Here is a 15,958-nt window from a genome sequence, read left to right as displayed (position 1 = left end):
GAGAGGAGCGGGTGTGTGGGAGACCTTCGGTCCTTGGCAGCTGTCCACACCACTAGTTGTGCTGGAGTATGAGAAGTTCTCCTGAATTTGCTCAGCTGGCCCCCAAAGGCTTCTTCAGTGAATTAGAACCCAAAGCTCAGTGAATAAATCGCAAGAATATAGTTGAGAACATGGGTGATATGAGATGTCAGGGTCAAGGTGAGAGGCAGAATAGAGAAATGGGGCATGTGAAGTAGACTGACTTTTTCCCATTTACCTTCTTTAAAAATTTTGGTAAAATATTCATTTACTTTTTACTCTCCAAATCACCTGAAGGCCCTTTTTCCCTCCTGAGACCAGGGGCTTCATGAGGGCCTGGCTGAAGCCCCACCTCTGTGCCTAGAGAGGGGCTCTTCAGACAGATGGCCCTGCCCTAGACCTTTGGGAAAAAGAGAAGGGACAAGGGAGGAGGGAAGAGGGAAGGGAGATGGGGGAGAGGTCAGTGAGGTGGGACCTGGGACACAGTGGGCAAGGGCTGAACATTTCTGGACTGAGGCCCTCCGTAGTCAAACAGAAGGAGACCCAGGTGTGGAAAGTTGGCACCTGGGTGGAGGGACGAGATACTGAGGGAGAGGAAGGAAGAGAAAGTTGGAGGATTCTAGCTGTGTGTTGGGCCAGCCTAAGCCTGGAGAAGTTCCTAGGAAAAATGAAATCATTCTGGAGAAGAGGCAGCAATAGAACTTGCAACATTCTCTCCAGAACGGCTCCCAAGGGGAGAAGGTCTATGTCTGTGGGGGGTTGGGGGGAAAGAAGGAAAAGGGAGATAGGCATCAGAGGCTTTCCTCCTGGAAGGTGTAGGCAGGTGCTGCCCCACAGACGTAGAAAAAGAACTCTAGAATTTTAGGGTCGTAGAACAGAATTTTAGCTCCCAGGCTCTAAGGACAAAGAATCTCCGAGGTCTCAAGGCCAACCCCTTCCAGGACGTAAGTCCCCTGTGCAGCATTCCTTCTGGACCCTGTTCGCCCCTTCTCTCACCCTCACCCCCCAGGGACGGATAGCTTGCTCCCTCCTGGGCAGGCCTTTCCTCTGCCTGGGGACAAAACCCCTGCCCCATCTGCTCTAGGCCCACAGGGCCTGACCACTCTGGAGATGCCATCCACACAAGTGGCCTTGCCCTGCCTCAGCCTCTACCCCTCCCCAGGCCTGAGCTATCATGCCTGTGAAGTTCCATCGCTACCCCTTCTAGGGGTGCCTGACACCTTCACTGGAGCCTTCAAGAGAGAAGTTCCACTGCTCACAACTGAGCCAGTCGGGGAGAGGAGGGGAGGGGAGATCTGAGGTCGAGGGTGCCCCACTGACCTGGCCTTACTGGACCACACCTCCGTGTCCCACCCTCCCCCGTGCTTATGCTGGTATACTCTCACACATACTCACTCAGGCTGGTGGTAGATGCCTGCAATCTGGTGGGTAGAGCAGCCCATGAAGAAGAGGGGCAGGCTGAAAAGTAGGCCGGACAGCGTCCCCAGCAGGCAAAGGGTGCCACAGCGCATGGGGCCCAAGCGGAGGCGCTTGACCAGGATGCCCCCCACCACAATGCCCACGATGGCCAGTGGGATGGTGAGGCAGCCTATGAGCAGGTTGGCATATGATGCTGTGATGGAGAACTGGCGCTCCAGGAACTTGGGCAGAAAAGTGGCCATGCCTGCCACCATGGATGACATGCACACCTGGGACAGGACCACCAGTAGGAAGATAGGGTGACGCAGGGTCCGCAGCAGCACTCTGGGGAAAACTGTTGGGGTGAGTGGGGAGAAGGTCAGAGTGGGCAGGCTGGCCATGCCATGTGTTTCCGTCCCATCCTGCTCCGTTCAGTTTAAACTGTTTCGTTCCTTCCATCCCATCTCATTCCATTAGGTCCATCCCATTACTTTTGACTCCTTTCCATTGAATTCTATTCCATTTTTGAAATTTGGTTGCATTTCATTCCATTGAGTTGGATTGCATTTTATTCAATTGCTTTTCTTTCCATTCAATTCTATTCAAAATGCGATTCCATACCATTATATTTGATTCTATTCCATTCATCCCATCCTATCTCTTTTCATTTCTTCTACTTACCATTTCATTTTTTTCCCCACTCAGCCCTTTCCATCCTGTCTTGCCGTAGCTCTTCCCAAGCCAACCCAGCCCTTTGTCTTCCCTTCTGTGCCCCTAATATGGGACATCAACCACTCCCGGATCTCCCCATTCCTAGTTTATGTTTCTCCATAGCACTTTACCTAACATACCATGCATTTTACACATTTAGCCATTTTATTGTCACCCCACCAGGATGTAAGCTCCATTTAGAGAAGGGGTTTTTGTCTCTTATGTTAATTGCTGAATCTCCAGAGTCCAGGGTATAGCAGGCACTCAATAAATATTTATGCAGTGAATGAGAGAACGAATGAATGGACATACAGACTAATAGATGATGAAACAGCAAAGTGTTGGGGCAGAATCTAAAGCCTCCAGAGAAGGTGAAACCTGAGGAGGCCTGGTGCTGGGCAGCTTCCTGGAGGTAGGACAGAGGTAGGGCCTGAAGAATGGGAGGATCTGGAGAGGTGGAAGAGAAGGAATTCCTAGTAGAGACAGAGCCGAGGCAAAAGCAAGGAGACAGAAATAGAAGTGATGGCTCTAGCTTTGAAGCCGTCGCCTATCCTGCTGTGTACAGGTCTCCCTTGTTGCAAGTCTGCTAAACTGAAAGGCACATGACATTGGATAAGTCCTGAACTCTGGGCTTCAGGGCCTTCATCAGCAGGGGCAGCCAAGGTAATGGCCAAGAAGGCTTTGTTCTGACATGTGCGATTCTCTCCTCGCTAACGACAAGAGAAAGACATGTTTCTGCTCTGAGGAGGTGAGATGGAAGTTAGACCTAAGGTGTTAGGGAGAGAGGAGCAAAGGCCTTTCTAAGACGGGGCATCAGAGAAGCAAACCACTGCCAGGCTGGGCTGGTGGGGAGAGACGGCCCTGGGGTCCTCTAGGCTGAGTGGTGGGGGGCAGATCCCTTCTGTTCCTGCAGCAGCAGGACCTGGGCCTCTGTCACAGAAGATTTCTCTCTGTCCTCAGAACAGGGCCAGAGCCAAGCCAGCTGGTTCCCTAGCTCCCTGGTCCTGGCCAAGAACTGGTTTCCTTGGGAGCCAGGAAATAAAAACAAAGAGTCCAGGCAGGGTGGCTTGGAGCTGGGGCTGTGGAATTCCCCCTTCTTCACGTCCCAAAACTGTCTCCTGACCCTAGTCCCTTGCTTCACGCAGTGCATTCAGCTGACACTGGGAGTGGAGAGGTGTGACGGACGCCAAACCTTCACCCCAGGAAGCTGCTCCAGCTTCTCTCCCTCCGTGAGCTGTCCTGGCCAGGAGTAGCCTGGGCTTGGTTCAAGCTGTGCAGGTGTCCTTATTGTACAGGTGAGGCCAAGAGAGGGGCAGGGACTTGCCCAAGTTCATCCAGGGAGGTCGGGGCCAGGCCAGGAGTTGTTGGGGGTTTTCCTGACTTCTGGTGTAAAGGCCATTCCCTCTTCTATTCACCCCACTCCTCACCCCACCCTGCATTCCTGTGCCTCTGGCTGCCTGACTCCAGAAGGCTCCATATCATGGACTGTTTCCTTCCCATTCTCTTGTGCTAATCACTGCAGTGCATTTTGTCCCCATTCTTTATCTTTTCAGCATCTGCAACCTGTCCCTAGAACAGATGGAAAATTCCTGGAGGGCAGGGCTATGCCTTTCGCTTAGATAGGGATGCCTGAAGAGAAACTCCAGGGCTGTCTCTAGCTCAGAGGAGGTCTTCTCCATTAGACAGGAGCTTCCCTTAGCTCAGCACAAGGTTTCTCCCACAGACATTCTCAAATGTCCCTCTGGCCTCACCTCTGGCCTGAGCTCACCTACCTTTAATGAACTGGGTCACAGTCAGGTCTGGGGCAATCTGGGCCAGGCCATCCTTCTCTGGGTTCTCCCCAGAGTTCTGCTCAGAGGAGGAGTCTTCACCCTGGGAAGACACACAGCCAGGGGCAGTCAGCTGGATGCCAGGCTTTCTGCTCAGAGATGCTGTGAGCTGGAGAAGGGAACTCTGGGAGAGGAGAGGGTGGGGGTCTGTCACCTCTTCAGGAACAATAGGGGCCAGCTGTGTCCTATTTGTTCTTGGCCCTGTAGGTATTAATAAGTGGTTTTGAAAGACTGGATGAAATTCCATGATTGAACTTCGTCATCAGCATTATTAACATTGTAATAATCACCAACATTACCATGAAAATTCCCACCACAACCGCCATCATCATCATTCCTATCACCTTAGATACCACCCTCATTTACGTCACCAATATCATCATGCATAAACAACTAATATTGTCCTCACTAATATTGTTGTCTCTAAATACCGGCACAATCATCATCATCACTGTCACTTGACCCTTCAGAATCACCAGCAACAACATCACTATCAGGATCACTAATATCATTATCAAAGCCTCTGACATCATTATCCCTACCACTGTCTCCACCACCATCAGCATCACCAATCTCTAGCTGAAGTTATTGCCACACCAGTATCTTCAGTTATTACATCACTCATGGCTGTCATCACCTGGAGAGTCACCAAAAGCAGGGGCCTCCAGCATCCATCCTGTTCTATACTGTCCACTGTGACAGGAATGGGACTAGGTCAGGGGAGGCAAGAGGCAACAGCCCCTTCCTCCTTTGGCTGAATCAGGCCACACCCAGAGAGTATTGTTCAGCTCTGTGCCCACACCATGAGGAAGCTCATGACCACTCTGGAGTGTGTCCCTCCACCTGGGTGAGGATGGCCTGTGTGAGAAGACTTGGGATGACACAATCACGGTCTTCTGATTGTATCATCGAGGAAAGGAAATAATGATAAATAATGATTAATAGTTACTAAGCACTTACTACCAGCCCAGTGCTATTTTAATGACAAATCCATTAACTCATTGAAATCTCACAGCAACCTTCTAAAGTCAGTACCATTATAATCCCTATTTTTCAGGGGATAAAACTGAGACACAGAGAGATGAAGTAATTTGCCTTGTCATACAACTAGTGAGTGATCTGGCTAGGTTTGAACCCAGACAGCTTGAGTCCAGGGCCTGTGTACGCTTGGCTGGTTCACCCTAAGGGAAGGGGGAACCAAAGCCACGGAGTGCTGGGCATTCTACATGCCTTGCTCTGACACAACAGTGTTTTTAGGCAGTACTACTAATGTGCACATTTTTTAGATGAGGAACTATGTCTTAGAGAAGTTGCTGCTGGTACAGGGTCATTTGAACAAAAGTGATCAAATAGGGTCTGATTTTACTACATTTTCCTGTGGAGCCTGAGACCAGGATTAGAAGCAGCAAGTTTCATGGAGGAAGACTGAGGCCCAGTGTGATAAGCAGTTTGGACGAGGCTGCCCTGGGAAGAAGTGAGTTCCTCATATCTAGAAGCATGCAAGCGCAGGCTAGCTTCCCCCTAGTCTGGGTGCTAGATGCCCTGGGGAAGGGTGAGTTGAGCTGGAGAACTCATCTGGGGTCTCTGGTTCTGCCTCTTCTCTCCCATGGAGCCTCTGTGAGGCCCCTACAGACTTCACTCTCTGGTCAGTGTCTGATACCTTCTCTTTCCTCTCCCGTCTTTTAAAAAAAAAATGTTAAGGGAGCAAATACTGAATTTCCTCACATTTCAGAGACTCCATGCCAGCCCCTACCCCTGGGAGTGCCCTGTTCCAAGCTTCCTCCACCTCGCTCCCAGTGGGCTGGCTCAAGACTGGGAATTCAGCAGAGAAATTCATTCAAACATCAGTTCAAGTGTGTTTGTCCCCCGAGGGCTTCTCCCCTCCTCCTCTCTACGTTTATTCCAGCAGGTAATGGGTTCTTGGGTTTCCTGGTCTCAGAGGAGGTTTGTATGGGCAGAAAATAGTCATGGTTGTGTTAGAGCTGGCAGGTAGCTAGATATGAGCAGAGAAAAGAGGACATGGGCAAATGGCAGAAAACCATACATCCTATAAATAGCGGGGGTCCTGGGACAGACCAAGAAAAACAGGATCCTCTGGACTGATTGAAAAACCATACCTTCTGGGTTGATAAGTGTCCTGGAGGCAGAAGGGTGGGACAGGACAGGAATCCCAACCATCTGAATGTAACCTTTTGATCATTATGACCTCATCTAACTTCCCGATAAAGACTAAATAAGCATGAATAATCCCTCCTCCCCACCTGGGAAGGTGGAGCAGGGATGAGGATCAGGAAAGAGGACCCCAAACCCCTCCCCACCAATGAATATTCTACACTTATATAAGGAGCTTGCCAAGGAAACTTGGGGCAGCCACCCGCCTGGGTCTGCCCGCTCTTCCCTTGAGAGCGTACTACCTATCCCTTAATAAATCCTTGCTTTGCTTTCTTAACCTCCATGTCTTGTCTCTGAATTCTTTCTGCGACAAGACAGGAACCTCTCCAACCCCAACAGTTGCAAGAATTTCCTTCCTAGCTTTTGTTTCCAAGGCCTGACTTAATTGAGAGATTATATTGGGTGTTGTGGGAGGTATGAGGAGAGAGAGAGATCTCTGAGAATGAGAAGAGAAATGGATTCTCCTACAACTGAAAACAGAGACCAGTTTGGGGGTAGGCTCCCCCTCAGCAGTCTGTAGATTCTGTGAGCAGCAGGGAGCCACATAAGCCTCTGAGATAGAACCCAAGGAAGCAGCTTCATCTCTGAGGGGCAGGCTGCAGGCTGACCTAGGGAGCCTAGGGACCTAGGGAGGCTGGGCTCCCATTTCTCAGTCACACCGAGGTCCTCAGCTTTAAGTATGTTAAGGGGGACCATGAGGGTCAGGCTGGAGTGAGGCTGATGCCTGCTGATTGCGGAGTGGGGGTGGGGGTGGGGTGGGACCTCCCTTGATTCTAGGCAGTGTGTAAGACCTTAGGACCTTTGCTTCACTTTGGTGGGGGATCCCTGAGAAAGGCTGAAGTTAAATTTCTTGCTGATCCAGCAGAATGGGCATTCAGAGTAGAAGTTAAATTAACTTTCAGAGAAAATGAAGAACTAACTATCTTACACACACTTAGGTCTGAGTCAAATCTTGTTCATGGTCTCTCCCCTGCTGAACGCTGAGTTCTGCAAAAGCAGGGGCCATGCTTACCTTGTTCTCTGTCAAAACTTTGGTGCCCAGCACAGGGCCTGGAGCAAAACTGGATGTCTGATAAATATCTATGAAAAAAAGGAGTGCGAGAGACAGTTCCAACAGGCAGTGGCTGCAGGCAATTCCAGGCTCTTGGAAGAGAAATGAGAACATCAACAGGAGATGCTATTGTGCTGGCAGCAAGCTCTGAGACAGCTGCCGGTTCAAGGAGGGCAAAGAGTCCACACTGAGTGGTCCCCAGGGACCTCAGAGTGGAGACTACAGGAGTGCTGAGCCTCCTGAAATGTGGGCTGGTGGCTCCAGCTCCATCCTCACTGGAGACCTGCAAACAAAGGAGGCTTACACACCATGTGGGAGCAAATAAGTTGCGAGGTTAGGAAACTTACTCAATATCACACAACTAGAAAGAGGCAGAACTAAGATCTGAGCTCAAGCCTACCCAAGGAGAAAACTCATGCTTTATCCACTAAACCCTGTGAGTCAGAGGTGCAGGACTGGCAGAATTAGGAGGCACTTTAGTGGTGTGATGTGAAGGGACCTGAAATCTGAGTCTTATTTCTCTGGGTGAGGTGCCGTGGGTCTATTACTCATTTATATCTTAGAGCTGTGCTGTCTGATACAGCAGCCACCAGCCATATGTGGCCACGGAGCACTGAACTACGGCTGGTCCTAACTGAGATGTGCCGTAAGTGTAAAATACACATTGTGTTTCAAGGATTTAGTGTGGGGGAAAAAAAGAACAGAAAACATCTCATGATTAGTTTTTTATATTTACAATATACCAAAATGAGGATATTTTAAATGTGTGGGTTAAAGAAAATATATTATTAAAATTAATTTCTTTTACTTCTGAATGTGGCTACTAGACCATTTAGAATGACATTTGTGACTCACATGAAATTTCTTTTGGATATGCTGCCTTAAGGAGAATTAAAGAATCTCCTTACTCCATTCTCAGTCCTAGCCAAGCGGTGGGAGGGCCATGTGGGAAGGTGCTGGGTCCCCAGTGGAGAGGGTTGCTGTCCCAGGAACGAAAGTAGGAAGGGCGAGGATAGATTAACAACTTCCCAGGTTTCTTATCAGGGAGTGGCAGGCTCACCCTTCAGATAGGCAACATCTTATGAGTTCCTTGCCTGGGGTTCCTTGTCCTCAAGTAAACAATAAAAACAACCACAATGTCATCTGCTGCCACATGTTATAACCCTATGTGGTCTACACTGCACTTTCTCATCCACCCTGTCAATTAATTTCCACAACAGTCTGGTGTGGGGATTATTATTGCACCTATTTCACAGTGGAGGAAACTGAGGTCCCCAAAGGGGAAGTGTTACCCAGGGAGTAACTGGCAGAGCAGGCTCTATTATCACTCCCCTGCGCCCACCTTGCCCTCTGGGGTTTGGTGATGGGAAGAGAGGGACAGACTTTCAGGGGCAGGCGTCAGGAGGACAACCAGGGAGAAGTGAAGTTTAGGATTTTGGGGTTGGATAGACAGAAAGGGAGAGGTTATTTGAAGCAGGGGCATAGTACCAGCAGAAGAGTGATGGCGGGAAGAGGCGTGTTGGGTGCAGGGGGTTGGGTAGGAACCAACCTGACTACAGCCAAGAGCCTCTCAGGGCAGGAACCGGGCAGTCAGGAGGGCCGGACTGAGGGCCTTGGGCTTTCTCCTGTGGGTGCTGGGAGAACTGACTTTCTCTAACCTTTGTCTCTGTGTTCTCCAGCAGTTTCCGCCTCTCCCCTCACATCTGTTTTGAGGACTCCTGACTAATAGCAGGCTCCAGAAACAGGAAACATAGTGCTTCTGCTCAGACTTTGCCTCAGAGTTCAAACCATCTGGGCTGTGGTTTGCCCAGGTCAGCAGGTCTGGGCTGAGGAAGCTGGTTAAAACTTCCCCTTTGGGGCTGTGTGCTGACTGCTGCAGCCTTCAGGACCCAAGATGCTGTGTGTGGTCCACAGAAGGCCCCACTGCCTGCCAGACCTCCAGGGATCCGGGATCTGTCCTCAGAGGAAGCTGAGTTCCTCGAAGCTCTGGGCAAAGGCTGTGTGTGACCTCAGCCCCACAGAGCCAGCACTGCCGCTGGTGGGTAACGTGGAACTCTCTGCCAGCCCTCAGCTTCCATCATATATGGCCACAGGAGGCAGCCAGAGGGATGGGATTATCTGCTTAACTTCCTATCCCCTACTGCAGGGAGAGCGTGTTTTCTAGCAGAGTTCCTGGACTTCTGAGCTTCTGTGAGGGATGCGATGTGCTTTTGGCTCTCTTACAATGGGACTCTTGCAAGGGGCCATGCCTCTGTTCCGTTTGGCTACCAGAAAGCTGAGGACCAAATAAGGAGTTTATCTCTGTTCTCTCTCTCGTTCTGATAACCTTTTGCTGTTATTTCTATCTTCCTGTTTCTGGGTCTGGATTGAGTGACTCAGCACAGGCCCTACAATGGCTCTTCCTAGGCCTGAATCCCAGCTCCACCATTCACTAGTCATTCTACCAGGTTTTTTAATCTCTCTGTAACTCGGTCCCTCGGGTGTAAAACGGTGGTAATAACTGAACTTATTTCATAGGTGGGTTGTGGGGATTAAATGAACAAATTAATACAAACAGCTTAGAGTAATACATGTTGGCCTAATTTCCCACTGTCTTAGTAGTACTGAATATGTTCGGTGTGAGCTACCTCAAAACTTTTATAGAATATAGTGGAAGCAGGATATAAAAAAGCACCTAAAAAGAAAAAAGGTAAGGTTCCCATTATTTTTCCTCTTAAGCTTGATCCGTGCTAAGAACAAGCTCTTCTGGTTAATGAGCCTGCATGTCAGGTATTGAACCACCCACCTCACCACTTCAGCTCATTTCTTTCTTACAAAATCCCCAAGATGTAGATGGTAGGGTTATACCCATTTTACGGATTTGAGACTTAGTAAGTGGCAAAGTCAGGAGTCACACCTGGGCCAGCATGCTATTGGCCTTCCTCCCTGCCACTGAGGGATGCCTCAGACACTGAGGAAATGCTTGCATGATCACTTCTCTTCTTTAGCCTCAGTCTCCTCCTCTGTCAAATGATGGTGTTGAACTAGATCAGTGTTTTTAAAACTGACTTTTAAGGAAACCCTCCTACACTGTTGGTGGGACTGTAAATTGGTATAGCCACTATGGAGAACAGTATGGAGGTTCCTTAAAAAACTGTATGATCCAGCAATCCTACTCCTGGGCATATATCTGGAAAAGACAAAAACTCTAACTCGAAAAGATACATGCACCCCAATGCTCACAGCAGCAGTATTTATAATAGCTAAGATATGGAAGCCACCTAAATGTCCATTAACAGATGACTGAATAAAGAAGTTGTGGAATATATATATATATATATATATATATATATATATAATATATTATATTATATATTATATATATATATATATATATATATATATATATATATAAAATAGAATGTTACTCAACCATAAAAAAAGAATGAAATAATGCCATTTGCAGCAACATGGATGGACCTAGAGATTATCATACTAAGTGAAGGAAGTCAGAGAAAGACAAATATTACACAATATCACTTATATGTGGACTCTAAAAAAATGATACAAATGAACTTATTTACAAAACAGAAATAGACTCACAGACATAGAAAACAAATTTAGGGTTACCAAAGGGGAAAGGCGGGGGAGAGATAGATTAGCAGTTTGGGATTATCAGATACACTCTACTATATATAAAATAAACAACAAGGACCTACTGTATTAAGCTGTAATGGAAAAGAATCTGGAAAATATATGTATATGTATACTAAATCACTTTGCTGTACACCTGAAACTAACATTGTAAATCAACTGCACTTCAATAAAAATTAAAAAATGAAAAACAAACAAAAAAGTCCTACTGTATAGTGCAGGGAACTATATTCAATACTTTATAATAACTTATAATGGAAAAGAATCTGAAAAAGAGTGTATATATGTATAACTGAATCACTTTGCTATACACCAGAAACACATTGTAAATCAACTATATTTCAATAAAAAAGAAAACAAAAAACAAAAGCCAAAACTGTTTTTAGCAACAGAACCCTTTTCCTAATTGAAATTTTACTCAAAAGACTGGTATAAAAACACTTAAAGTAGAACTGATCTGTTTGAAATGTGTGGGGGCAGGGGAGGGTGTCCTGCTGGGGGACACCTCTCCTCAATCTCCCTGTGGTGGCATCCTTGGGGTTCTATGGGGTGCAGTTTGAAAATCACTTGAGCAGATCACCCCAAAATGCCCTATAGCCACAGTGTTGAAGGGGCTCTGATTTGTACCAGGCCAGGGAGAGGAAGGCTCTTTCCAGCCCTTTAGGGCCAAGACCTGGCCTGGTACAGACTGGCGCAGGGGGAGCTGGTGCTGGCCAAACTCTGAGTACAGCCTTGATCCTCTCTGGGCTTCAGTCCCTCTGTAAGTTGGAGTGGGGGTTGAACTGGATGATCACACAAGTCCTCCTACCTTAAAGAGCTAAAGTGGTGTGAGGACGGAGTCACAAAGCCTGGGTCACCAGGGATGGGGAAGGACACAAGAGGGTTCCCAAGCCGGCCAGGAAGGGTCTGGAGACAGTGCCAGCAAGGGAGAGACACCAGGCACAAGGAAGATCCAAGTCACCTCAGACCTCGCAAGGCTGCAGTGGAAACACAGAATCCCAGGGGAGCAGGAGCCTCCTGGCTGGGCAGACCCCAATGGTCTGGCCCTAAGTCCTGGGTTTTAAGGGCCATTGCCATTGCTGACTCCTGTCTCCATCCCTGAACATCACCCCCCTGCCCCACTACAGTAGCACACTGAGGTTAATGACTGGGAGACAATGGATTTCATAAACTCTTAGACTCTTGGGTCAAAATTGTAGCCATTTAGAAACATGAATTTTGCCGGGGAAGTATGGCTTAGTGGTAGGGTGCGTGCCTGGCATGCATAAGATCCTGGGTTCAATCCCTAGAACCTCCATTAAAAAAAAAAAACCTAATTACCTCTCCCCTACCAAAATAAATATATAAAATAAAAATAAAGTGATATTATTTTAAAAAAAACATGAATTTTGGGAGACAGAGGCATTTGAGGCATAGAATCTTAAGAATGAAAGAACACAAATACTTGAGAATCTTTAACTACTAGACACACAGAACTTTAAAACCATGTAATCTTAGAATCCCAGACTCTGGGAAATGCCCCAGAACAACAAATGTGGAGGCTCCTGGGAAATACGAGAGGCCAGTGGTGCTCAGAGGCTGGGCAGGGACAAGGGATCTCCATGGACAAGGCCCTTCTCAGCCCCTGGCCCAGCCCCGAGGGCAGCAGCTCAGAAGGACCTTAGGGCTCAGGGAACACAGGAAGGCTGCTGGCTGAATGGGATCTTACAGCCACAAGGATAAGTTGGGCCCGATGACCTGCGAGGCAGCCCTTAGGAGACCATCTTTATTCCCTGGGCTCTGCAGTCCGCAGAGCCATCTGACAGGAGTCCTAGGACTTGATAGGACCTTAAAAACTGGCTGATTGTGGGAGACTGAGGCCTAGACAGAGATGAGGCCCACCCTGATTCACTTCTAGAAAGATGTCAGGATGGCCACCTGAGCTCTGATGTTACAGATACATGGACAGAGCTAAAGGCAGGGAAGCAGAGCTCCTGCCCCTCCCAGGCCTGGTATGGCCTCCCCCATCCCCCATCTCATAGTCTTATCTGTAGAGACTGTTAATGCTCCCCTCCACCCAGGTAGAGAAAAAGCACTGGCCAGGGGGGAAAAGTGAGCTGTCGTTCAGCCATTCTCAGTCTGTCTGGCCTTCCTTCACTACCTGAGAGCTCCTTGGGGTAGGGGCTGTGGGATGCACCCCTCTGTGCCCCTATGAAAGTGCTCATGTATTGCTCCAGAGACAGGGAGCCATTTAGAGGAGGCATCATTGAACCTGTCAGAGCTGGGAGACCTTGTCTAATCCTCTACCCATTGTACAGACAGAGAGACTGAGGCCAGAGAACTTCTCCTGGATACCAGTAAAAGCTGCATTTAATTCTAGGAGGGTATTTAGCAGACCCCTGAGCCTGGGAGGGGAGCTTGAAGGGACTTCAGAAATAGTCCCCCCTTCTCTTTCTTCCTCTGCCTAGTCCCAGTCCCTCCAGAAGATACATATCCCATGTTTGAGGACCTGGACTTTCTGGTTGCTGATTTTGCCTAATTGGGCTCTTCCACCTGGTCCATCCACCTCTCCATCAGTGGCCTGAGTGGGCTGGGTCAGCCCAAGCAACTGCAAACAGACCCAGCCAAGGCAGCCTCAGGAGGCAGGGGAACAGTTCTTCCCACATCAATATTTATTGCCTGAGAGCTGCTGGAAGCAGATCATCATGTTCCCAGCCTTGGATTCTTTTTTAAGAACCTCTCACCCCCTTCCCTCCCCACTCCCCCCATCCCTGATGCACTGACAGAATGAATCCAGACAGCCAGACAGGTTCACAGCTGGGGAGCCAGGGTTTCAAGGCATCACAGAGACACAGCTCTTAAAATCTGAATCTCTGCATCACAGCAGCTTAGACTCAAGGAATCGTGCATTCTCAGAATCTGAGGCACAGAGAATATTGCTCCAGGAATCTAACCCCAGCATCTTACACAACACAACAGAGTGGGGAAGTGACTTGCTCAAGGTCATATGACTGACATGTGACTGAGTCCAGCAATAGCCAAGTCTCACCCTTGTTTCTTTCTTTTGCTTTTTTTCCTTTTTGTGTGTGTGTGGGGAAGGTAATTTTATTTATTTATTTATTTATTTATTTATTTATTTATTTATTTATTTATTTATTTATCTATCTATCTATCTATCTATCTATCTATCTATCTATCTATCTACCTATTTATTTATCTATCTATCTATTTATTTGTTTATTTTTAGTGGAGGTACTGGGGATTGAACCCTCACCCTTGTTTCCTCTACCTATTCCACCCCATAGCCCAAGTATGGGACTGAGCCCTTCTCTGTTCAAATTTAGGAACCAACTTAAAGATTACCCGTAACTAGCAATCTAGTTTCTTCCCTCCCTCTATGATCACCCCCACTTCTAAGAACTCTTCCTCAAGTTCCAGGAATTCCCTCTCATTCATAACTTGGCCTGAGCTAGGCAGAATTGGGAAGGACCATCTGTGGTTCCAAGCAGTCTTCTTCCCCTGAAACTGGTCCCTCCCCTGCCTCTGAGGCAGCAACAGCCCAGCCCTTCACTGTCTCTGGGATGCCCATCCCACAGCAGAGCAAGACCCGGTTCTGTGCAGGTCCCCTCTTGTATGGTTCTTGGACCTACTCCCATACCCTGCCTGACTGTCAGTGCACTAACCAATGCCACAGCTGTCACATCAATCACCCTGTTCCCAGCTGCTCTTTGCACTCTCCTGTCCCTTGCAATCCTTTCTGTGCCTACCACCTGGTGATAAAGCCACAGGACTCCCTACTTACCCTCCTTCCAGGGCTACCCACTGCTCTTGAACTTGGCAGGCAAGGCTTTTCATGTTCTGGCCCCAGCTGGCTATCCCAACATCATTTTTTGGTCTCCTTGGCCCCATGTATACAACCTCTGTTGCATCAGGGGGTGGGGGATGGAGTGGTAGGTTTGCAGGGCAGCTGGGTCAGACAGACTCAGGTTCAAGTCCCAGCTTTTCTAGGCAGAGACATTTTCAGTTCTTCCTCTTAGGCCCAAACTTTCTTGCTATAATGAGGCCCTATCTCACATTGTGGCAAACATATTCAAATGAACCAAACTGCCACATTAAATAGAATTATTCTTGCTACAAAATATTTGACAATATATAAATTGTCCCTTTGAAATTAGAATTAGCAACTTAACAACAACCAAGTTCCTTAATTTATAATTGTTTATAATTTCTCAACAATTACCTCCCTGTAGAATAATAAGAATATATATATATATATATTCTGATTCCTGGCACAGAGCTTCTAAAACTCTTGTAAATAACGGTGGTAGGAGAATCTTTTGTTCTAATATTTAGTTTTTGACTCCCGTTCCTGACACAGGGCTCTTGAAATCTTTGTAATTTCCTGAGTGGTAAGAGCATCTGACACTAAGCACCTAAATCCCTTGGAATTTCCTGAGTGATAAGGACATCTTTTGTTTTAATGAGGTAACTCTGGTAGGCTCCTAGATGAGGCTGGTCACCAGAAAGCCCAAGCCATGATTGGAAGCTTGGAACTTTTATCCCCCTGCCCCCAATTCTACAGAGAGGGGAGAGGGGCCAAAAATGGAGTTAATAATCAAACATGCCTGCAGGATGAGGCCTCCATAAAACTCCCAATAGTATGAGGTTTGGGGAGCTTCCAGGTTGGTGAACACATCCATGTGCTGGGTGGGTGATGCACCCCAGCTCCACAGGAACAGAAGTTCCTGTGCTCTGCACCCTCCAGACCTTGCCTTATGCATCTCTTCATCCGGCTGTTCATCTGTATCCTTTATTGTACCCTTCATTGTGTAGTAAACTGGTAAACGTAAGTAAGTGTTTCTCCAAGTTCTGTGAGCCATTCTAGCAAATAGTCAGATCCAAGGAGGGGGTTGTGGGAATCTCCAATTTGTGGTCAAGTCAGACAGAAATTGTGGGTTACCTTGGACCTCCTACTTGTGACTTGGATCTGCAATGGGAGCAGTCTTGTGGGACTGAGCCCTTAACCTGTGGGATCTGATGCTGTCTCCAGGTAGATAGTGTCAAGACGGAGTCAAGTTGTAGGACACCCAGTAGATGTCACAGAGGATTGACCAGTGTGGGAATAACCTCACACATCTGGTCACAGAAGTATTGTGTGTGTGGGTAA

The 15,958-nt window shown here is 47.8% G+C and overlaps 1 protein-coding gene across 6 annotated transcripts in view; it reads right to left on the bottom strand.

Annotated features, from left to right (window-relative positions):
* The window catches only part of SLCO2B1 (solute carrier organic anion transporter family member 2B1), a 48,952-nt gene that overhangs the window by 10,552 nt on the left and 22,442 nt on the right, over positions 1-15,958 (bottom strand). For all 6 annotated transcript variants that reach the window (XM_014556581.2, XM_014556588.2, XM_032489379.1 and 3 more), the window contains 2 exons: positions 3,900-3,999; positions 1,414-1,771 (listed from right to left, as the gene is read on the bottom strand). In XM_014556581.2, the coding sequence (XP_014412067.1) occupies positions 1,414-1,771; positions 3,900-3,999 (458 nt within the window). The remainder of the gene's footprint in view (positions 1-1,413; positions 1,772-3,899; positions 4,000-15,958) is intronic.

Source organism: Camelus ferus, chromosome 10 (assembly GCF_009834535.1).
Source record: "Camelus ferus isolate YT-003-E chromosome 10, BCGSAC_Cfer_1.0, whole genome shotgun sequence".
In the NCBI taxonomy this organism is placed as follows: domain Eukaryota; kingdom Metazoa; phylum Chordata; class Mammalia; order Artiodactyla; family Camelidae; genus Camelus; species Camelus ferus.
Note: the sequence above shows the minus strand (reverse complement) of the source record. Positions and strands in the feature narration are given on the sequence as shown.